This window comes from Carcharhinus amblyrhynchos, chromosome 26, assembly GCF_965287045.1.
Source record: "Carcharhinus amblyrhynchos chromosome 26, sCarAmb.v2.hapA, whole genome shotgun sequence".
Lineage (NCBI taxonomy): Eukaryota > Metazoa > Chordata > Chondrichthyes > Carcharhiniformes > Carcharhinidae > Carcharhinus > Carcharhinus amblyrhynchos.
In genome coordinates, this window is record NC_137349.1 from 21,472,899 (window position 1) to 21,498,425 (window position 25,527).

General features: G+C 42.1%; 1 protein-coding gene across 1 annotated transcript; it reads left to right on the top strand.

Annotated features, from left to right (window-relative positions):
• The first annotated feature begins 3,368 nt into the window (after positions 1–3,368).
• Positions 3,369–18,745, top strand: uqcr11 (ubiquinol-cytochrome c reductase, complex III subunit XI). The gene is made up of 3 exons (XM_080212983.1): positions 3,369–3,503; positions 16,563–16,698; positions 18,494–18,745. Exons 1-2 carry the CDS (start codon positions 3,454–3,456, stop codon positions 16,678–16,680), a joined length of 168 nt encoding a protein of 55 aa, XP_080069109.1. The 5' UTR covers positions 3,369–3,453; the 3' UTR covers positions 16,681–16,698; positions 18,494–18,745.
• Positions 18,746–25,527: the final 6,782 nt, after the last annotated feature.

The window sequence follows — 25,527 nt, forward strand, 5'->3', positions numbered from 1 at the left end:
TCAGCAGCCCCTCGGCTTCCTCAATGCTGCCTGTCACTCTACATATCTTTTTATTATCTGCAAACTTAGCAACTTTGCCTTCCGTTCCTCCCTTCAAATCGTTAATGTATATTGTGAAAAGTTGTGGTCCCAGCACTGACCTCTGAGTCACATCACTGGTCACGGGCTGCCATCCTGAAAAGACTCCTTTATCCTACTCTCTGCCTTCTACCAGTCAGCCAATTCTTATCCATGCCAGGATCTTACCCTTAACACCATGGGTGCTTAACTTATCTTTCAGTCTCCTATGCGGAGATCCATCTTCATCTTAAGGAGGTCCTTCTTCTTTTCTCAACAGTGGGTCAGTAAAGTTGGGTGCTCTTTCGTTATGCTGCAAAATACACACCATCAAGCCTGTCCTTCCACAGAATACGGCAGAAAACAACCAGTTGCTTTATTAATTAAGCTGGATCTGGAAGATTTGGCATGCTTTCCGGTCAGCCTCTGCTTTGTGAAACATTCCATGTTCCTGCCCCTACCATGGGAATTAGTACACAAATGGGAGATGATTACCTTCTGTCTCTCTCTCTCATGAAGAATTTCAGCTCGACCGTAGATTTCATGTTGGAATTCCTCCAAAAGTGGCTCCAACTCAGCCTTAATGACAGCCCATCTCGTAGGGTTTCAATCTCATCTCTTGAGATTCCCTTTTTCTGGAATCCCGAATCTGCACTCAAGCACCAACTCACAAGCACAACTTCAACTCTTTGGCTGCAAATGCAGGACAATGCTCCATAGGGATACCTTTGCCCCAACAAGCTATAGTATGGAGTTACCAGTTTTCTTGTGCCATCTTAGATCTTCAGGGCTTCTCCCCAGCCCGCACCACCTAAAGTCTGGCAACCGCAGCCTTTCCACTGATTGGAACCTCTTTCTCTGTTCTTGTTTTAACTGGGACCATTTTTTCTTAACATGAAAGCAAATTACTGAGGATGCCGGTATCTGAAACAAAAACAAAAATTGCTGCAAAATCTCAGCAGGCCTGACAGCATCTATGGAGAGAGAATAAAGCCAACGTTTCAAGTCTGAATGGTTGAGCTGTGTCCGTGCATTTTTTCCTTAACTGGGACCAATTTGATTCCTGGCTTGGGTCACTGTCTGTGTGGAGTTTGCACATTCTTCTTGTAGCTGTGTGGGTTTCCTCCGGGTGCTCCAGTTTCCTCCCACAATCCAAAAGATGTGTTGGTTAGGTGCATTGGCCAAGCTAAATTCTCCCACATCATACCCGAACAGGCACCGGAGCATGGCGACTAGGGGATTTTCATAGTAACTTCAGTGCAGTGTTAATGTAAGCCTACACATGACACTAATAAATAAACATAAACCTAGCCCAATTCCCTGTCCGCTATTGAATATGGGTTGGCCTCAAGCCACCTCAGTGAGTTGGTGGCTCTTAATGAAAGGATTTTTTTTAGTTTCGTATTTACAGAGGAGGAACCAGGCAGGGAAAAGCCTCGGGGAAGAGCTGGGTAATTGTAATAATGTTGCGTGAACACAGCATAAACTGTTTCCTCGTTTGGAAATAATAGACATGAGGTATCACTAACAGCAGTGCCAGAAGATGGCTCATCTACACCGGGAAATTCATAGATCATAGAATGCCTACAGTGCAAAAGAGGCCATTCAGCCCATCAAGTCTGCACAGACAACAATCCCACCCATCCTCATAACCCTACATGTTTACCCTGCTAATCCCCCTGACACTAAGTAGCAATTTAACATGGCCAATCCACCTAACCCGCACACTTTTGAGATTCCTGGGCAACTATGGAACGTTTGTAACTGTGATAAATATTTACATCCTGGCTGGCTAAAAACAGCACACAAAGATGTTTCCTTTCTTGAGCATTAGCAGCCTTTGTCTATTCCATACATTTTCCCAGCCCTTCATTTATAATTAAATCAAAACCGACTTCTTAGTTTTCCCTCATAAGGTAACTGTAAAGATTATGATTTTTCTTTCATCTATACCCTTTGGCATCTTAAATGTCAATGGGTTCACTTCAGCGCCCTTGAAGACATCACCATATGATTAAATCTCCCAGAACAGCCGACTCTAAACCAATTAGACAGTATTCTAAACAACTTCAGGAATGAAATTTCATGGCTGTCTTTAGATTTTGGAAGTCACTCCAGGAGTAATTCTCTTTAATAAGATCTTTCCAAAGCAGTTCTATAATAACAGATGCCTTTGTAAAATGTGCCAATTAATTTCTTGAACACTTGGATGTTATTATGAAACTCGAATAATTGTTATGGGTATTTCAAAATATGCTTTAGTTACTGCAAAGTTGTATTTAAGCCTTTCCAAAAGTTGAGGATTCTGGGTCTGTACTCATTGGAGTTTAGAAGGATGAGGGTGGATCTTATTGAAACTTACAGGATACTACAAAGCCTAGATAGAGTGGACATGGAGAGGATGTTTCCACTAGTAGGAAAAACTAGAACTAGAGAGCACAACCTCAGGCTAAAGGGATGATCCTTTAAAACAGAGATGAGGAGGAATTTCTTCAGCCAGAGAATAGTGAATCTGTGAAACTTTTTGCTGCAGAAGGCTGTGGAGGCCAGGTCATTGATTGTCTTTAAGACAGAGATAGGTTCTTGATTATTAAGTGAATCAGGGGTTATGGGGATGAGAAAAAATCAGCTATGATCGAATAGCGGAGCAGACTTGATGAGCCAAGTGGCCTAACTCTGCTCCTATATCTTATGGTTACTGTCTGTGTGGAGTTTGCACATTCTCCCCTTTTCTGTGTGCATTTCTTCTGAGTGCTCTGGTTTCCTCTCCTCCAAAGACGTGTGGGTTAGGTGGACTGGCCATGCTAAATTGCAGCTTAGTGTCAGGGGGACAAGCTAGCGTAAATGCACGGGGTTATGGAAATAGGGCCTGGGTAGAATTGTGGTTGGTGCAGACTCTACGGGCCAAATAGCCTCCTGCTCTGTAGGATTCTAATTTCTGGAGGTTGGACAGTTTTGAGGGAATGGAAAGTTTCTGGGCAATGGTCAATTTCTTGGGGGGGGGGGAGGGTGGACAGTTTCTGGGGAGTGGACAGTCTCTGGGGAATGGTCAGTTTCTGGAGAATGGACAGTTTCTGATGAAACACATTTCCACTCCTGACCAAAAGGGGCAGCACCGAGCATCAGTGAATGGGAACCGCACTGCGAAGACCGTCTGGGAAAAGTCACATTACTCGCCATTTTGGTACAGTGTAATCTACGTTTCTTGTTGACTTGAGTGGTCTAACTTTAAAAAAAGAAGGTCCGACAGAAATAGGAAGGTGTTTTTTTTTATTTGAATGAATTCTTGCGCTGTATTGAATGATTTCCGTCAGGCGCTGACTGGGCCTGCCTCAGCCTGGGGTCCTTGCGCCGCCATTTTGTGTGTCTGGAGTGGGTCAGCGAGCGGTCATCGAGATGTTGGAAAAATTTGTCGGACCCAGATATGTCCAGCTGATTAAAAACTGGTAAGGATAGCAGCCTGGGGACTGGAATGAGAGCTGTGGGACGAGGATGGTTGCTGGAAGGTTTGAGGTCCCGAGTCTGACTTTCCAGGAGGCCCTGAGGCTGGGTTCACCTTGACAGCCCTTTCCCTAACAACCCATGATTTAACCACTGTATCCTCCTTCGCCCTTTTTAAACACAACCCGTACTGCTGCTCTGATCACATTTTTTTTAAAAAATTCTTGGTTAGAAGTGAAGTTCGGTATTCAATCTGTCGCTCATTTATTCCTCAGTTGGCTAAAGTGTCATTGTTCTTCCCATAATTATCCTAGTTATTGGTGTTTTCAATGTAATTATAAAGTGGAAGTTTATTTATTAGTTACAAGTAAGGCTTATGTTAACACTGCAGTGAAGTTACAGTGAAATCCTCCTAGTCGCCACACTCCGGCGCCTGTTCGGGTCAATGCACCCTAACCAGCGCGTCTTTCAGAATGTGGGAGAAACCGGAGCTCCCAGAGGAAACTCATGCAGACGTGGGGAGGGAGAATGTACAAACTCCATACAGACAGTGACCCAAGCCAGGAATTGAACCCAGGTCCCTGGCAGTGTGAAGCAGCACTGCTAACTGTGCCACCATGCTGCCCCTATATCAATCAGTTGCCCCTCTGATTCAACAAAATGGGCCTGGATTGAGAATTTAATATTATGAAATGCAAACAGAAAGTGCTGGAAATATTCAGGTCTCGGCACAGCTGTGGAGAGAGAAACAAGAGTTAACATTTCGAATTGATTGTGATTTCCGAACAGCATCGCACAAAGCTCTCATACTTTGGGCATGTGATGTGTTTGGAAAAAGAAATATTGTAAGGTAAAGTACCTGGGAAGTGTGCCCGATGAAGAACCCAACATTGGCATGGATAAATAGATACAGGGGTGGCACAGTAGTTAGCACTACTATCTCATAGTGCCAGGAACCTGGTTTCAATTCCCAGCTTGGGTCACTGTCTGTGTGGAGTTTGCATGTTCTCCCCGTCTGTCTGGGTTTCCTCCCACGGTCCAAAGATATGCGGGTTAGGCGTATCAGCCATGCTAAATTGCCTCTGAGTGTCGCGGGATTAGTGGAGTAAATATTTGGGGCTATCAGGAGAGGGTCTAGGTGGGATTGTTTTCGATGCAGGCTCGATAGGCCGAATGGCATCCTCCTGCACTGTCGAGTTTCTATAATTCTATATCAGAACGTGGGCAGGCCTCTCTCTGCACCAGGCAGTATAGAGTAGAAATCAGTGGTGAAAGATTGTTCATAGTGAGACGAATGCTCAGAATGAAGGGAGATGAAAGGCAAGACAACAGCTTTGCAGTTCTACCTACACCACTTGGCTTGTCATGGTTCAAGAGGTGGTAACAAGGATGGGCAATAAATGCTGGCCTAGCCCAATGATTCCTGCATTTTGTGAAATAATTTTTAAAAAAACTTCTTCAAACTTAAACAAAGGTAAAAATGTGATGGATTTTAACTTCTCTCTACACCTTCCAGGACCAAACACTCCTTCCATGTGAAGCAGCAATTTACTTGTACTACTTTCAGTTTTGTAACCTGCATTTGCTGTTCACAATGTGCGTTTTACACTGAGGAGACCAAACACAGATTGGGTAACTGCTCTGCTCTGCTTAGTCGACCAGCAAGCTTTCAGTTGTTTGCCACTTTAATTCACCACCTTGCTCTCACATTCACGTTTCTGACCTTGGCCTGCTACATTGTTCCATTGAAGCCCAACACAAAATTGAGGAACAGCACCTCAACCTCTGGACTCAACAATTGAGTTCAGTAATTTCAGACAGTGAACACTGCTGCCCGGCCCCATTTTGATTCCTTTTTGCCATGTACTGATGAGTTGGTGGCGCAGATCGACACAAATGGATATGATCTGGTGGCCATTACAGAGACGTGGCTGCAAGGTGACAGGGACTGGGAGCTGAATGTACAGGGCTATCAAGTGTTTAGGAAGGATAGGCAGGAGGGAAAAGGGGGGGGCATAGCTCTGCTGATTAAGGATAGCATCAGGGTGGTAGCGAGGGATGATATTGGAGCCAAGGAGCAGAAGGTGGAATCGTTGTGGGTAGAGATTAGGAACAGCAAAGGGAGGAAGACGCTGGTGGGTGTCGTCTATAGGCCCCCCAATAATGATCTGGAGGTGGGGCGGGCTGTTAACGCACAAATAAGTGCGGCGTGCAGGAATGGGACAGCCGTAGTTATGGGGGATTTCAATCTGCATATTGATTGGTCGACCCATGTTGGAAGCGGTGGGCTCGAGGAGGAGTTCTTGGAATGCTGCTGGGATAGTTTCCTCGAACAGTGTGTGTTGGAGCCGACGAGGGAGCGAGCTATCTTGGATCTGGTGCTATGTAATGAGGCGGGTAGAATTAGGGAACTTGCGGTGAAGGATCCTCTTGGGGAGAGTGATCATTGTATGGTGGAGTTTCTGGTGCAGATGGAGGAGGAGAAAGTGGGTTCCCGGACGTGCGTCCTTTGTTTGAACAGAGAGGAGTACGGTAGGATGAGAGAAGAATTGGCGAATGTGGACTGGGGGAGCGCGTTGGAAGGTAGGTCTGCTGAGGAGCAGTGGAGGATCTTTAAGGAGATCTTTCTTGGTGCTCAGCAGAAATTTATTCCGATGGTCAAAAAGGACCGTAGGAGGAGAGGTAATCAGCCATGGATAACGAAGGAGGTGAAGGAAAGTGTTAAATTAGAAGCGGAGGCGTTTAGAGTAGCTAAGAGTAGTGGGCGAGAAGAGGATTGGGAGAGGTTTAAATGTCAACAAAGATTGACAAAGAAGTTGGTAAAGAAGGGTAGGAGAAACTATGAAGCTGGGCTAGCGCTTAATATAAAAAAGGATAGCAAGAGTTTTTATAAATATATAAAGAGGAAGAGGCTGGCTAGGGTGAACGTTGGTCCCTTAGAGGATGAGAAGGGGGACTTAGTGGTAGGGGATGGGGATATGGCGGAGGTGTTGAATAACTTTTTTGTTTCGGTCTTCACGGAGGAGGACGTGAATAATTTGCCGGATGTTAGAGATGGAAAGGTGGTAGGACTGGAGGGTCTCGATGACATTACTGTTACTAGAGAGGTGGTGCTCGACAGACTGGAGGGGTTGATTGTGGACAAGTCCCCAGGACCGGATGGAATGCATCCGAGGGTCCTGAAAGAAATGGCGGAGGTGATAGTGGATGCCTTGGTGGTTATTTTCCAGATGTCGCTGGTTTCCGGGGAAGTGCCGGAAGATTGGAAAACGGCTAATGTTACGCCGTTGTTTAAGTAGGGTGCCAGGCAAAAGGTGGGGAATTATAGGCCTGTTAGTTTAACGTCTGTTGTAGGTAAAATGTTAGAATCCGTCATCAAGGAGGAAATAGCGAGGCATCTTGAGGGGAACTGCTTGATAGAGCAGACGCAGCACGGTTTCCTAAAAGGGAAGTCGTGTCTGACAAATTTACTGGAGTTGTATGAGGATGTGTCTAGGGCGGTGGATAGAGGAGAGCCGGTGCATGTGGTCTTCCTGGATTTTCAGAAGGCGTTTGACAAGGTACCTCACAAGAGGTTATTACAGAAGGTCGGGGGCATGGAGTTGGGGGTAGGGTGTTAGCGTGGATAGAGGACTGGTTGTCAAATAGGAGGCAGAGAGTGGGGGTCAGTGGGTGCTATTCGGATTGGCGGATGGTGACTAGTGGAGTGCCCCAGGGGTCGGTGCTGGGGCCTCAGCTATTTACCATTTATATAGATGATCTGGAGGAGGGAACCAAGTGTAGGGTGTCGAAATTTGCTGATGACACCAAAATTGGTGGAAAGGCAAATTGTGCGGAGGGTGGGGAGAGTCTACAGAAGGATCTAGATAGGCTGGGCGAATGGACCAGGAAATGGCAAATGGAATTTAATGTTGGTAAGTGCGAGGTGGTCCACTTTGGTAGGAATAATGGTAGGAAGGATTATTACTTACGTGGAGAAAAACTGCAGCAGGCGACGGTGCAGAGGGACCTCGGGGTCCTTGTGCATGAGTCGCAAAAACCCAGCTTGCAGGTGGTCAGGAAGGCGAATGGGATGCTGGCTTTCATCGCGAGGGGGATTGAATATAAAAGTAAGGAGGTCTTGCTGCGGCTGTATAGGGCGTTGGTGAGGCCGCAGCTGGAGTACTGTGTGCAGTTTTGGGCGCCGTACTTGTGCAAGGATATTTTAGCCTTGGAGGGAGTGCAGAGGAGGTTTACTAGGCTGATTCCGGAGTTGAGGGGGTTGAGCGAGGAGAGGCTGAATAGATTAGGCTTGTACTCGTTAGAGTTTAGAAGAATGAGGGGAGATCTCATTGAGACGTATAAGATGATGAATGGGATGGATAGGATAGAGGTGGAGAGACTCTTCCCGCTCAGAAAGGATAGTAGGACTAGGGGGCATAGCCTCAAGATAAAGGGGGGGCGGTTTAGAACAGAGTTGAGGAGGAACTTCTTCACTCAAAGGGTGGTGAATCTCTGGAATTCTCTGCCCGTTGAAGTGGTGGAGGCTGCCTCGCTAAATATTTTTAAGACGCGGGTTGATGGGTTTTTGATGAGAGAGGGGATTAAGGGTTATGGGGAGAGGGCGGGAATGTGGAACTGAGCCATGACAGATCAGCCATGATCTTATTGAATGGCGGGGCAGGCTGGAAGGGCTAGTTGGCCTACTCCTGCTCCTATTTCTTATGTTCTTATGAATCTTGTTTTTCATGTTTTTATTTACGGGCAGTGCTATTCATTATTCTGCCTTTCACATTCACTCGGGGCAAATGTTCTTTCTTTACTTCAACCTTACCACTCCCTTTGCTTTTTTCCCATGATATGTTTGCCAATGAATCTCTCCCTCCCTCTACCCTATTCCCGACCTTCCCTTTTGTCCCTCTCCCATCTTTCAACAGCATAAAACCCATCACATCTCTATAGTCCTTCAATTCTAAAGAATTGAGTCATATTTGATTTGCAACGTTAATTCTGTTTCTCTCTCCACATATGGTGTCAGACCTTGATTTGATTTATTATTGTCACATGTATTAACATACAGTGAAAAGTATTGTTTCTTGTACAGTATATAGACAAAACATACTGTTCATAGAGAAGGAAATGAGAGAGTGCAGAATGTAGTGTTACAACAAGTCTTCAGGTAGTATAAGGAGAACATGCCCCTGTCTACATCAATGGGGACAAAGTAGAAAGGGTCAAGAGCTTCAAGTTTATAACTGGAGTGTAGGGAAAGATTAACTTAATGCAAGGTAAGTCCATTCAAAAGTCTGACAGCAGCAGGGAAGAAGCTGTTCTTGAGTTGGTTGGCACGTGACCTCTTTTTCCAGAAGGAAGAAGGTGGAAGAGAGAATGTCTAGGGTGCTTCGGGTCCTTAATTATGCTGGCTGCTTTGCCGAGGCAGCAGTAAGTGTAGACAGAGTCAATGGATGGGAGGCTGGTTTGCGTGATGAATTGGGCTACAATCATGACCCTTTATAGTGCCTTGTGGTCTTGGGCAGAGCAGGTGCCATACATAAGAACATAAGAAATAGGAGCAGGAGTAGGCCATCCAGCCCTTCGAGCCTGCCCTGCCATTCAATAAGATCATGGCTGATACCAAGCTGTGAATGCTTTCTATGGTGCATCTGTAAAAGTTAGTGAGAATCGTACTGACATACCAAATTTCCTTAGTCTTCTGAGAAAGTAGAGGTGTTGGTGGGCTTTCTTAACTATGGTGAGAGCACGGGGAGACCACAACAAGTTGTTGGTGATCTGGATATCTAAAAGCTTGAAGCTCTTGACCCTTTCTACTTTGTCCCCATTGATGTAGACAGGGACTTGTTCTCGTTATGCTACCTGAAGACTTGTTGAGTACTTCCAGCACTTTGTTTTTCTTTCCGATTTCCAGCATCTGTCGTATTTTTTATTTTACTTTAATACTATAAATAGGGAATAGCCAAAGCACTTTTTCACCATGGCCGTAATGAAAGTATATATCCATAACCATTTGCAGTTTCTGCTCTGCTTTTAGTTCTGAAGCTGGGGTTAACAAGGTTGCATCTTGCATTGGTGGCTTGTTATTGGAACAACATTGATTAATTCCTGTCTCCTTTTCATCTGCAAATAATGTAGGAAACAGGAAAAGCTGTAAGGAACTTACAAACCTTCATGTATTTATAGTGTGGGCTGTAGCCTTATATTTTATCTGAAGTTATAATCTAAACCATTGCCGTCAATGTATGACACAAATAGAACTTCTTGCTATTGTTCATCAGAACCCACAGGTCAAGTATGAACATACCATGACTTTTTAGTTGACCTGAGACCTGGTCTGATGAATACAGTAATGCAACCCCAAAATCATAGAATCATGGCAGAAAGAGGCCATCTGGCCCTCAAGTCTGCACTGATCACAATCCCACCCAGGCCCTATCCCAATATCCCTACACGTTTACCCGCTAATCCCTCACATGGCCAGTCAACCTAACCTGCATATTTTTGGACTGTGGGAGGAAACGGAGACCCGGAGAAAACCCATGCAGACACAGGGAGGGAGAATGTACTAACGCTACACAGACAGTGACCCAAGCCAGGAATTGAACCCAGGTCTCTCATGCTGTGAAGCAGCAGTTGCTAACCACTGTGCCACCCAATGCTGATCCAGTACTGCTCTTTAAGGTTGTAAGTTCCATATTTCACACAAACCAACAGGATCGTGTCAATAAAGCCCCAAGTTACTTAAAGCAATACTTTAAAAAAGTGTTACTTTGTAATTTCTAATTTCTACACATCCTGGCCAGGTTATGTGGAAGCTCATTGGCCAGGCTATGTAGAAGTTAGGAATTACAAAGCAACACTTTTTAAAATATTGCCTGAAGTAACTTGGAACTTTATTGACATGATCCTGTTGAATCGTCATTTCAAATTTGAAATTTGTTCACGCCAGCATCATCTGTGGCAGGTTCTAATCATCTGGAGTGGGCGTCACCCCTGTCTTCAATGACCTCGCCATTTCCCCAATAATTAAAGAACAAATTAAAAATGATCATTTTGTGTTTTAAATCTCTTCATGGCCCATCTCTTTATACTTTTCCAATGCGGCAACTCCACCCCGACTCAAATTATCCATTGCTTTGATGACCCCACCTCTACACGCATGCACATTCTCATCTGTCATCGGCAATGAATGCCCAAGCCCCACGTTTCCCTCTTTGTACTCATTTGCTTCACTGCACTCCTTTCCTCCTTTAAGATGCTCCTTCAATCTATCTTTATACTTTGTGTCCTCCAAATATTGTCTCCTTTGTTCAGTTGTCTTTTTTTTTGATTGTGTGAAGCGCCTTGGGATATTTTTCTACACTTAAACGTACTATATAGATGCAATTTGTTGTAGGTTATACCTTGACAGAAGAAGTTCCATTTCCTTTCTGAAAATCTTTAAATTCAATATTTACAGCACAGTGCAATAACTTATTTCCCAAGGTAAAAAAGCCATACAATGTTTACAAGTTAATTTTAAACTATTTTATAACCTTGTAATTTTGATAACACATTTGTTGCTCCTGCTTGATTTGATTGAAGGAGTTAGATGCAACTTGTTCCTCTGTCTTGCAGCTGCTTTCTCAGTAAATGCCATCGTCACATCTGTGTATATTTCAGAGCTATCTTTATGGCCATCACATCAGTATAGAGGAGCAAATCACATTAGATTGTGTTTGACTTTGTGTATGTTTTGTTGTACATGTGCTGGGTGAGAAACAAAGGAATGGCAAATAAAAGATGATGGATGTAAAACCTAAACTGTATTTTACCCACCCTATCCCTGTAACCCCACAGATTTACCATGGCTAATCCATCAAACTTAGGTATCTTGGGACGCTAGGGATAATTTTGCAAGGCCAATCCACCTAACCTGCACATTTTTGGATCGTGGGGGAAACTGGAGCATCTGGAGGAAACCCATGTAGACACAGGGAGAACCCACCCGGAGGGGACCCACATAGACACAGTCACCCAAGGCTGGAATTGAACCTGAGTCCCTGGAGCCATGAGACAGCACTGTGCCACCGTGCTGCAAAGTCAAGAAAAAGTCACAGCTCTCATTATGAATTACTCACACGTTTTATTAACAGAAGCTATGGCCTTTCTGGCCCCGTTAAAATAATTTTCTCCACTCTGGCCATCATGCCACAATGATTAAGTAAACTTCAGGTTTTAGATTTCCACTGTAGTAGGATGAAATTTACAAGCCCTGTTGACAGTTCTCCATCCCATGTACAGAAATTGCCCATGGGTACTGTAAATCCCCAAATTCCAAGCCCCACCTTGCTGCAAATGAGGGCAGACTGGAAAGAAATGACATGTTTGGAACTTGGGATAATATACAAGCAGTTATATGGGAAATTTCTAATACTTTTAGGGAGAATTATATAATTGATTAGCTGAACAATAACATTTACAAGATATATTGCAACTGCTCTATTGCAACTACTATTTCACAGTAACTTCATTGCAGTGTTAGTGTAAGTCTATCTGTGACACCAATAAATAAACTTAAAAGATGTTGCTACTGGCGTCCATCCAATTTTATTCCTTTGATACACTGTCACAGCAGTTTGCTTCAATTGAGTGAGCCATTTTAAAGGGCAGTTGGAGTGAACCAGATTGTCATGGGTTAGCAATAATAATTGCAGCCCAAATTACCTGGGCAGATATTGCCCTCTAAAGTGGCTCACTCAATTGAAACAAACTGCTGTGACAGTGTATCAGAAGAATAAAATTGGATGGATCACCCTGTAACAACATTTTTTAAAGTTTATTTATTAGTGTCACAAGTAGGCTTACCTTGACACTGCAATGAAGTTACTGTGAAAATCCTCTAGTTGCCACACTTCGGCGCTGATGTGATGTGTTGGATTCACGTACAGGCTAACAGATTTCCATCCCTAAAAATGACAGCAATGAACCAGATGGGTTTCTACAATAATCTGGCAGTTAATGATATCAGCTGTTTGTTTTAGATTTACTTAAGAAACTGAATTTAGTTTTACCAGCTGCAGCTGCCATGATGGGATTTGAACTCTTTCGTTAATCCAAGCATCTGGATTACTAATCCAGTACGTAACCACTATGCTATTGTTCCCTTATTCTAAAATGAAATGCACTCTGGATGAATCGGGCTCCCAAACGTACGCAGAAATCTGGGAAACAATAATGATGGCTCCCTTTCTCTCTCTCTTTAACTCCCCAAGTCTTTCATCTTCCCTGACTCTTTCATCCCAGTCTTTGTTCTCTCACTTTATAGGACACAAAAAAGCCTACTAAAGGTATTACAATAGATATTGTTTTGCACACCCACCTTGAATTTTACCTCAGTAGACCTTCTGAAATTTGCTCTCTGAAGCTGCATCAAATAACTTAACAACGGATTTGTCAGAAATCATTTTAAGCTAAAGAAAACACAGCGACTTGGATCCAGAGAAATTAGATGTAAGGCGCAATCAGACTTTAGCTCATGGCATCATAGTTCAAGGCAAAAGCATCAATTTCGCAGCTTTTTACTTCCAGGCCTCTCCCTACAAAACCTACAATTAAAACATGAAGAGGCAATTTAATTGATATATTTTGTTGCTGTGAATTATTAAAAGAAAATTACATTTTTTGAACATTGGGAATTTCAGCTTGGAGAAATAAATTGATGACTGTTTTCCCCACACATACAGGGGATTTGTGGTCAACTAGTAGCTGGTGTGCAGTGACAAGTTTTACAAGAACGTTCCCAATTATAACAGCAATCACAAAGTTAAAACGGTGCAGAAAGGAAGTGCACAAAGACTGAAGATTTTTAAAATACCCTGTAGCCAAATGAATCAAAATGTTACTGTGTCCCTTTCTCAACAACTCCCATTTCTATTCTAAGATTCTCCATAACATTTGTGGAAGATTTTTCTTTTAGTCCAAGAAAAAGCAGTTGAAACTGCTTTGTGGTGTTACTTTGATTCTGTGATATAGAATCCCTGCTGTGCAGATGGAGGCCATTCGGCCCATTGAGCCTGCAACAAAGGCAATCCCACCCAGGCCCTATCCCTGCAACCCCACGTATTTACCCTGCTAATCCCCCGATACTAAGGGGCAATTTAGCATGACCAATGTGCTCACGTAGTTTCTAGAGATTAATAAACAGCAGGTAGTGCAATAAAAGAGATTAGATTTTTCAGTCAATGATTTCATTCAAAACCAATGTTCAGGGATTATACGTGTCAATGATGCTTTTATTTAAAATGGACATTAAGTTCCTGCCTCGCCGTTACAGGCTGCATTCTAGAGCTACATCAAAGACAAACAAATCAAACAGGGCAGTTCACATGTCTAGCAACAGCTAGTGGAAGGGTTAGAAAATTACTCATTACAAATTTTGATCAATGAAACTAGCAGAAATTTCCAATTAGAAATATAATCTGATCACTTAGCTAATGAGAATGCTCAAAGGAGATACAGCAGATTATATGTATGTTAAGTTTTGCATATAGCACATCACATATTAAATCTCTCAAATTGGTTTGTGTAGCAGGAAAAGAGCATTTTCCCATGGTTCAAGGGAGGAACTAGCTAGACTGATTTTTTTCCAAAATACCGTGATCATCTGAATGACTAGAACTTCAATTAAAAAATATCTGCCCAGGTAATTTGAGTTGTGATTATTATTGCTAACCATGACAATCTGGTTCACTCCAACTGCCCTCTAAAATGGCTCACTCAATTGAAGCAAACTGCTGTGACAGTGTATCAGAAGAATAAAATTGAATGGACCACCCAGTAACATTTTTTTAACTTTATTTATTAGTGTCACAAGTAGGCTTACATTAACACTGCAATGTAGTTCCTGTGAAAATCCCCTAGTCACCGCACTCGGCGCCTGTTTGGGTATACCGAAAGAGAATTTAGCATGGTAAATGCACCGAACCAGCATGTCTTTCGGACTGTGGGAGAAAATTGGAGCACCTGGAGGAAACCCATGCAGATGTGGGCAGAATGCGCAGACACCGCACAGACAGTGACCCAAGCCGGGAATCGAACCCAGGTCCTTGGCGCTGTGAGGCAGCAGTGCTAACCATTGTGCTACTGTGCCAACTACATAGATAATGGATTCAGGCACAACTGCCGTACCCAACCTCGTCAACCCTGAAAAGTCATGCTCCCTAACGTCTAATTAAAAAGAAAAATTTTCATTTAGAAATCACTTTTCCAGATTGCTAGGCTTCCCGAAACACTGAAGTACTTTGTAGTGTAGTTGTATGAAAAACAGCAACCACTTTGCAATTAGCAAACACTGACTAACAGCAATGACTAGGTAATTTGTGATGTTGATTACAGACCAATTGTTTGCCAGGACAAATGAGTTAACTCTCTGGCTTTTATTCAAAATAGTGCCATATAATCTTTTGCATCCATCTGAGAGCAGATGCCGGTGGAGAATGGTGATGGAGGAGTCTGGAACATTGCTCAAAGGTATGATTTTGAGAGCACGATTATGTCAGGTTGTGGTTTAACATTTAATCCAAATGACTTGTGCCAAAATTGGGAGAGCTGTGATAAGGACAAGTCAAACTACAACCTGACATAATCGTACTCTCAAAATCATATCTTTGAGCAATGTTCCAGACTCCTCCATCACCATTCTCCACCGGCATGGCAGACACACCAGAGGAAGCGGCATAATAATATAAAGTCAAGAGAGATGGCAGTGAGTCCTGACCCTTGATCCTGGATCTCATGATGTCTCATGGCAGTTGGTCAAACATGGGCAAGGAAACCTCCAGCTTCAGCTCCCTATCTAAGGCAATGAATCAGTGCTCCTCCATGTTGAACACCACTTGACAGAAACACTGAGGACAGCAAGAATGTACTCTATGGACTTCCGTGTAGCACCATTACTGCCTGAGCTACCTAAGTCCTGAAGCGTTTCTGTGCCAGACTGGGCCTGCATCAGGTATTGAGAGAACCAATAAGAGGGAGAAACTTGTATGAATAACTTCACCCTAATCCATCCACCTGTTGCTGATTTGGGAGACTGCCAGTCTGTCTGTTCTCACATAAAGGATATTCTCCATTGTGTCGGGATGCTGCAGAGATGCTAAGTCAGAGAGAATTTGAAAAGATTTAGCAGTTCAACCCAACATCTATGAGGAGCTGTAAACCATCCACAGCAATAGAAATTGTGCTCTACCACAATCTGTAATCTTATGACCCAACATACCTCACTCTTCAGTTACCATCATGCCAGGAACCAACCCTGAATCAATGAGGAGTGTAGAAGAGTCATGCCAGGAACATCACTTGGCATACTGAAAATGAGGCACTGACCTACTGAAGCTACAACACAGCACTATATGAATGCTAAACAACAGAAGCAATATGCCATAGAAAAGCTAAATGGTCACCATAACCAAGGAATCAGATCAAAGTTTTGCAGTCCAGTTGCATCCAATCGTGATTGCAGTAGATAATTACACAATTAACCTGAGATTCCAAACATGTACCCATCCTTAATGGTGGTTGAGCTTAAAACATCAATGTGAAAGACAAAACTGAAGTGCTTGCAACATACTCAGCCATAAGTACCCAGTGAATGATTTATCTCAGCTTGCTTTTGAGGTCCCCACCGTAACAGAAGCCAGTCATCAACCAATTTGATTTGCTCCATGTGATGGCAAGAAATGGCTGAGAGCATGGAATGCAGCAAAGACTATGCTCCAACAACATCTCAGCTGAAGACTTGTATTTCCAATTAAAGAGAAAAGAGCAACATTTGTGGTGTTAGTTATGGTTAATGAAATGCAGGTCACTTCTTTAAGATCATGTATTGAAGGAGGGAAATTACAATAATTTTAGTTATCCATAGAAATAAAAAAAATAGATTAAACAGAAACACAAGATTAATGTTAACGAGATTGCACAAGATATATAAAGAATGTGGTTTATTAATTTTGTGAACAAAAGTAAAGAGCATGGGTAAAGATGCTTCAGAATTTAATGTGAAATTTCTGCATTGTATATAATTTCTCTAGGGTTCCAACAGTGGCAACCTGGGGAGGTGTTGGTTTTGTGGCACTGGTATATGTGACAGATTGGAGAGTAATAGTTAACCGCATCCCGTATGTAAGAGGAAAATTCAAGACTGAATGAATTAATCGTATTTTAATGGTAAGTCATAGTTTTATTTTTTCTAACTTGTACGGAATGAGTTTGTCATATTGAGTACAGATATTTTTGTATCTGTTCAGACTAAAGGATATTGACTAGTGAAATCAAAGGTTGATGAAGTAGTGTTATTATCTGTGATTAATATGCTTTTTAATAATCTTTGGCTGTTCAAGATGCATTGGAAATTTTAGCTCGTGTGTCAACAATGAACTCACTACAGTAGATTGCTTTTAGTGTTGGGTTGGTCTTATTTCATGGGGCCCTAAACCTAACACAGAACTGTGTTATGATATTTATGGTGAGTGTGAAGCACCAGGAAAAGTCATTTTCATAGTTAGTTGTTTGCTTCAAATAAATATAGCAGCAATTCCCTTTGACTTAATTTTCTGGCAAAAATGTTTGTGGCTTTGCTGGATGATTGCTTCCTAGCCTTCAACACAGCGTATTGTCTGAACCCCAAGACAATTCTTTCTCCTGTTACACTACCCAACAGACTTGGTTTTAGTTGGCATTAATTCACTATCTGATGCACTTTGTGTCCTCCATTCGTTTTCAGGAGCTGAAAACGGGAAATTCCTGTCTCCCTCAGTCCTTTGTTTTACAGTGTTCATGCTGCTAAAAGCCAAACTAGTGCCATTGATTGGTGCCTTTTGATTTTTCTGACCTTCCTTTGCTCTTTATGTTCTACACTAGGGCCCTTGGTCTTTCACTGTGGTTTTGTACTAGTAAGTTTAAGATCACATGAGAAGAATGACGACTTGAGTAAGGTGCTAGAGGACTGAGGAAAGTGGGGGTTAAATGACAAAGTGCATTTATATAACACCTTCAGTGTATGTTTCTCAAAGGCAGTAGGAAAAACAGACACCAGACAGTGAAGAAACTAAATTTTGAGAGGGCTGGCAAAAGCTTGGTCAAATAGATCATAATGAGAAATGGTCATAAAGGAATAATGGTAGGATTGGATCATTGGGAGAAGATTGTGAGGTGACTGAGGTGTGGCTGGCGTTCATGAGGTGAAACAAAGCAATGGTGAAGTCATAGGAATAAAGGATTTGTTATTGGGTTGTAGATGGACACATGGAGAGGAATTAAGAATGAAGAAAATAATATGAAATTTGAGTGGACCATGAGCCAGTGTGCCAGTGAGGTTAGGGTTAATGGATAAATATTTTAAGAAAATAAAAGTAAGTTAAATAATATTTTACAGAAAATCTACTGGAACTGGCTGTATGGAATATCAATCAACTAATGCTTCACGTTTGGTCTTTACATATACTTACTCTGTTCACTTGGTTGGAATTTGTTGACCTCAGTGTATCCATCTAAAGGAATTAGAATGGCAGTCTATGTAATCCTTTTTGACTTGACCATATTGTTCTTTCTGGCTCATCTGTGACATATACAAACAGGAAATAGCCACTCAGTCTGTCCAAGCTGCTTCATTTTCCTTGTCCTCCTTCAAAATCTAGTTTAATCACTGGTATTTTTCCTTCTCCTTTATTGTCTGTATGGTTTCCTTTTCCTTCTAGCTTCCCCCCTACCACCTTCTAATAGTTTCAATCCTGCATATGAATCAAACCAATGGAACATCATATTCTTGAGTCCACATGACTGCCCGATATGTAGCGGATTCAACTAATGACTTCTTTGCACAAATTATTCCTATATTCAAAAAGTCAGAGCAAACATTTGCACAGTAGAGATTTCAGTTGTGTTTAGGTATCTTAGCTCAAACCAGTACTGTTGTATATTAAATACATTTGATGGTTTACTTGCTGTGATTTCTGTGTTGCAGGCTGTAGATGAAGAATCCAAATAAGTGACCAGTGGCTTCAGACATCAGGACGGTCTCAACTGAAGTTTTTTGTTGTTGAACTTTAAAGATGGAGCAGGACTAATTTTTAGCTGCTTTTGAGAGTGGCTGTATCAGTGTGAATCAAATAGACTATATCCACATGAGCACTTTGTGTTCTGAGTACTCAGACCTTTTGAGTTTTGCCACAAATTACATCCTTCACTATCTAAAATAAATTATGTAAATGTATAATCTATTGATGAATGTGTATTTATAAATTTAACATCTGCCACAATCATAAGAACATAAGAACATAAGAAATAGGAGCAGGAGTAGGCCATCTGGCCCTTCGAGCCTGCCCCGCCATTCAATAAGATCATGGCTGATCTGTCGTGGCTCAGTTCCACTTTCCTGCCCTCTCCCCATAACCCTTAATCCCCTCTCTTATCAAAAACCCATCAACCCGCTTCTTAAAAATATTTAGCGAGGCAGCCTCCACCACTTCAACGGGCAGAGAATTCCAGAGATTCACCACCCTTTGAGTGAAGAAGTTCCTCCTCAACTCCGTTCTGAACTGCCCCCCCTTTATCTTGAGGCTGTGCCCCCTAGTCCTACTGTCTTTTTTGAGCGGGAAGAGTCTTTCCACCTCTATCCTATCCATCCCATTCATCATCTTATACGTCTCAATGAGATCTCCCCTCATTCTTCTAAACTCTAACGAGTACAAGCCTAGTTTATTCAGCCTCTCCTCATAGCTCAACCCCCTCAACTCCGGTATCAGCCTAGTAAACCTCCTCTGCACTCCCTCCAAGGCCAAAATATCCTTGCGCAGGTGCGGCGCCCAAAACTGCACACAGTACTCCAGCTGCGGCCTCACCAATGCCCTATACAGCTGCAGCAAGACCTCCCTACTTTTATATTCAATCCCCCTCGCTATGAAGGCCAGCATCCCATTCGCCTTCCTGACCACCTGCTGCACCTGCAGGCTGGGTTTTTGCGACTCATGCACAAGGACCCCGAGGTCCCTCTGCACCGTCGCCTGCTGCAGTTTTTCGCCACGTAAGTAATAGTCCTTCCTACCATTCTTCCTACCAAAGTGGACCACCTCACACTTGCCAACATTAAATTCCATTTGCCATTTCCTGGCCCATTCACCCAGCCTATCTAGATCCTTCTGCAGACTCTCCACACCCTCCGCACAATTTGCCTTTCCCCCAATCTTGGTGTCATCAGCAAATTTCGACACCCTACACTCGGTTCCCTCCTCCAGATCATCTATATAAATGGTAAATAGCTGAGGCCCCAGCACCGACCCCTGGGGCACCCCACTAGTCACCAACCGCCAATCCGAATAGCACCCATTGACCCCCACTCTCTGCCTCCTATTTGACAACCAATCCTCTATCCACGCTAACACCCTACCCCCAACTCCATGTCCTCTGACCTTCTGCAGTAACCTCTTGTGAGGTACCTTATCAAACGCCTTCTGAAAATCCAGAAAGACCACATCCACCGGCTCTCCTCTATCCACCGCCCTAGACACATCCTCATAGAACTCCAGTAAATTTGTCAGACACGACTTCCCTTTAATGAAACCGTGTTGCGTCTGCCCTATCAAGCAATTCCCTTCAAGATGCCTCGCAATTTCCTCCTTAATGACGGATTCTAACATTTTACCTACCACAGACGTTAAACTAACCGGCCTGTAATTCCCCGCCTTTTGCCTGGCACCCTTCTTAAACAACGGCGTAACATTAGCCGTTTTCCAATCCTCCGGCACTTCCCCGGAATCCAGCGACGTCTGGAAAATAACCACCAAGACATCCACTATCACCTCCGCCATTTCTTTCAGAACCCTCGGATGCATTCCATCCGGTCCTGGGGACTTGTCCACAATCAGCCCCTCCAGTCTGTCGCGCACCACCTCTCTAGTAACAGTAATGTCATTAAGACCCTCCAGTCCTACCACCTTTCCATCGCTAACATCTTTGCGCTTAAGTGTGATCAGAGCAGAATGACCACACAAAATCCATCCCAGGACAAGCTCAGACTTCCTTAGATTTATTATAGTACATTTAATAGAAAATATCAGCATATTCTTGTTGAAAGAATTTCCAAACAAATTGCTAGTTTTGAAACATTTTCCATACATTAGCACATTTTTTGGTTAATTTTATTTTGTAATTTGTTAACTTTTACCATTGCCAACAACTTATGGTGTGCCTAGTAGCAATACCTGTTCAAAACCTAACATCTATAACCAAAATTCAGAGTCCAATTGTATGCAGTTTTCAGGAAGGCAAACTTGAGACATAATTCTGAACTTTAATGCAGACTTGTAGCAAATGTGATCTGCACATTGTTGATGATCAGTCATCAGATATTTGGAATAATCTACATTCACTAACTGACCTCAACCCTAGAAATAAAATGTAGACATTTGTCTTTAATAGAGCTCTTCATACCCCATCACCATTTTCCCAGTGAGGAAGCAACCTGTAGGAGACCTATCATTTTGGACACTAGTCAGAACTAACTGTACTGAATGCATGAAACAGCATCTTGGCGTGAAAAAGATGCGGATCCTTGCCTATAGTAAATCAGAAATGGATATGATGCATATGTCATGAGGTCAATTCTTTGCTCACATAACATGGACATCAAAGGGGAGACACTAACATCAAAAACAGAAGCACCAGAACTGAATTAAAAATAAACACAAGGAAGTGGCTACACTATATAATTTAGCAAATTTAAAGCTACAGATTTTACAAACTATTTAAATCCATACTTGATTCAGTTTCATATTTATGCAAAAGTATTTTGTGGGAGTTTGTGATCACCAGCATTAACTTTGATAGAAATGTCAGAGAAATTGCCTTTGCTTCATTCCTTGAGGGTTTCTGTTGCAGCTACATTTGATGATCAGGAAATTTCCTGCATGAATTACTAATGTGAATGGAATAAAATGTTCTACAGCTGCACAATAGTCTAGTTCATTGGGATCATGGTGGGTTGGATGGGGAATCAGGTGGAGTTCGGACAAGTTTGTCAAGAAGTTCAAGTTGCTCTTGCACGAGTTCCAACAGCTAACTTCGAACGCAACGGAAAAGCCAGACTGCTGACCTCCTAAGCTTGTTGGCTACAATGTATGTTACCTTGGCAATTACACATGTATTGCCATGTTGACCCTTTTTAATAGCACCTTATCAGTCTCCAAAACATCCCATTGTACTTCGTGTACAGTGTAGTTGTTTAGAAATGCAATCACATGTTGACAATGTGGCAGCCATTTTTTGTACAAAACAACAAAGAATAAGTATGATGCCAAAGGGACACATTTAAGGTTTTGGCAAGAGATGCAGGATGAATGGGAGAAGGAGCTTTTGTACAGAGTGGTAATGACCTGAACCTTGCTGCCTGCAGGATTAATGGACGCAGAAACATCAGAAAACAAAAGGAAATTGGATGAGTACTTGAGGGAAAGAAATCTGCTGGACTGTGGGTTGAATGGAAGAGCTGGACTGACTGGATTTCTCCGTGGAGAGCCAACATGGATTCAAGAACACTAGGAGCAAGAGTTGATCCAGTCAGTCAGCTCTTCCATTCAACCTACATAGTCCAGCAGATTTCTTTCCCTCAAGTACTTATCCAATTTCCTTTTGAAATCACTGCAGGCAGCAAGGTCATTTCAGATTTGGTCTTGCCAAAACCCTGTACTTGATGGGCCAGATGGCCTTCAATGTTGTAAATGACTTTAATGATGCATTGATTTTTTTTTGTGGTCACATTGAATAAAGGAAGAGTTTTAATCACGGCAGCAAGAGCACATCCTGCTATTCAGATAGATTCTCTAACACTTCATCACTCTTTTGTATTGAAAAAGTATCATAATGAGTCTCTGTGGCACAATTAGTTACTGCGTTTGGCAGTTAACTGAAAGCTTGGTGGTTTGAGATCATCAGTATTCATTATCAAGCTGTTCTGTGTTTTTGGGGGCAGCACAGCGGTAAGCACTGCTGCCCAGGGTGCCAGGGACCCAGGTTCGATTCCGACCTTGAGTGACTGAGTGGAGTTTACACGTTATCTCAGTGTCTCTGTGTGAGTTTCCTCTGGGTGCTCTGGTTTCCTCCCACAGTTTAAAGGGTTAGGTGCTAAATTGCCCATTAGTGTCCCAAGATGGGTAGGTTAGATGGATTAGCCATGGTAAATATGTGGGTTTACAGGAATAGGGCAGGGGAGGGGGTCTGGGTAAGATACTCTGTCAGAGAGTCAGAGCAGACTTGATGGGCCGAATGGTGTCCTTCTGCATTGTAGGGATTTAATGATTACTGTTCTATGAAGAAACTTGAAGTGGGGCTTGAATCTATAACCTTTTAACTTGGGGATGCTTTTAAGTGAGTCCAGCTAACTTTTCCTGTGAGCAGAACAAACATTTTCCTATAATAAAAATCATGTCCTTGATTTTTGAAATTCTGAATGCATAATTTAAAAATTCACCATACTTTTTTGTGGTCGGGGATTTTGGGGAATTTTGGATTTTCCCTGCACGCCTGCTTGACTCACCAATTGAATCCCCGTTTTGTATACGCAGCAGGTCTTGAATACAGTAGGTGTGTGCATTTATCAATTTGCAGTTGAAAAGAACTGGAGAGAAGAGCAGGTAAACCAAGCAGTATTGACAAAGTGGCACCAGATTTAAGAAGGTATAGTGTTCTGTTTCCAGGCCTTGGGAAAAATGACTTGAACTAAAAATGATGTGATAAGTCTGCCTATCAGTACAGTGAAAATATAAGAGAAAAATATGTGTATGGTGATGCATTTTTCAGATTGGTTAGAATTCTTCAAAAATCAAATGAGGCAAAACAACATCTGGGGTAGAAATGAGTAGACAGTTATGATTGAGGTTCGAAAGTATTATGCCAAAAATGTACAGAGCCAGAATTAAACCTTTGTTCCTGCTTCTGTTAATGTTTTATGATCAAGGTAATTGGGGGAAAAAAAGCGAGAAACAACAATTATAAAGGGCTGTATTGTATTTGGCCTCCGGATAATGTGGTAATTATGATCCATAATATCTAATGATTTTAATATGTAGTTGCTTCACAATACCATTCTTAGTATGTATCCAAATACAGTGGTGTATTTAGGGAATTGTGTGCGCTACAACTGGATCCCTTGGATAGTTTGCTTGCCTTTTTTTTGAACACTTACAATCAATCAATGATTCTTGAGAGTGAAGAAAATCTGTTAGAAATATATTTATGAGGCATTAATTATTAGCAGCGCATTTTTTTCTCTGCACACTTATTCTTTCCTGCAGCACACTGGGCTACAGCCCCCAGCTGATTAGAATAATCTTAAACATTGCCTGTTTTAAAATAAAAATAAACTACAGGTTTTGCACTGAGAATTTTTTTAAATTCCTGACTTTTTTTGTATGTTCAGTAAATATGTTGAGAGAGATGGTGGAAGAATTCTTGTGGCCACATTCAAAGACATTTTGTATTTGAAATAGCAGAATTATTTTCTATATATGGAATTATATGAGGAAACTTCAACTAAGGGAAGTCTTTGTGTGCTTACATGAGAGGCAAGGGTATATCACATTTCACAAATCCTCACCAACTGTCATTTTTCTTGAAATTGGTGAGCAAGTTGTTTCATGAAAATAAAAGGAAGTAATTTCAATTTTCCACCATATTTATGTAGAAGTTTAGTGAATGAAATTTGAACAATAACAGGACAGGATGTTATTGTTACACCATAAATTGATCATCTCTTATAGAATGATGTCATGTATTTGTCAGTGATTCTCATGTTATTCCTCGAGTGTTCAGTTCAGGTTATCCTTCCTAATGTCAAAGTGTGTTTCCATTGGAAAGAACATGAATGAAATTCTGCTCCTGCTCCTACTCCTACTCAACTCTATTTCCCATATACCATGAGTATTTTTATGATCGGTTTTGAATTACTGAAGTGCTAATGCAAAAGATATGTTTAAACAACTCAAATCTAACTCTGAGTTCAACAGTGGCTAGCTGAGTCTAAAAGATAGGAGCAATTCAGGTTTAATTCCTGGTTTCAGATTAATTAGTTTATTTCAACTTTGGGGATCAGCGATAGCAGAAGCACTACAGTTGCCATCAGGAGCCCATATGTCTGGAAGGTTATCTGCTCCTGCTCACTACTCAGAGGCTTGAAGTGTTTAATTGTTGAGAAAAGCATTGAGCTTGGCTCTAATCTTTACTGTCAAGGCTAAATAAAGTTATCTTAGATGAAGCTCTTGAGTTGACAGGTTTTGTAAAAGATCAAGGGTGACTCAATGTAGCTTGAATCAATAAAGGTTTTATTGCCAAATAAAGAATACTATATATACAAGTTCAGACTAAACTACAATGTGACCGCTCTACTCAATTCCCTGACTCCCACTGCGAGTCCCTCCTCTGCCCGTGGTATATGGTCTCTTGCCAATGGTTCAGCTTCCCACCGGGACGATCCATAGGGTCCTGGGGAAACAGCACCCCCCAGCTTAAAGGGCCACTCTACTACAGGTATTGTTGCAACCATAGCAGATTGAGCATGGAAGGACACAACCAAAATAATTGTTCTAACTTTAAAGTTAATGTACTCGAGAGCCAATTCAAATTTCAAATATGAATTTGAGTACATTGTTAGCAGTGATACATTTATTTACACTGCAAAGTTCCATATTTAATCTTCATTGCCTTAAGACAAAAGGACGTAGATGAGTTGCTACAAGGGTGGACAGGCAGTAGATGAAGCTCAATTCAGAGAAATGTGAAGTGATTTGATTGGGAAAAAATGGAGTGACAATATAAAATAAAGGATATAACTCAAATGGATGCAGGGGCCAAGGGACCTGGGTGAATATGTACATAAATTGATGAAGGCGGCAGGGCAGGTTGAGAGAGCAGTTAATACAACATACAAGTATCCTGGGCTTTGTTAATAGGAACATAGAGCACAAGACCAAGGAGATTATGTTGAACATCCTTAAAAAACTAATTTGG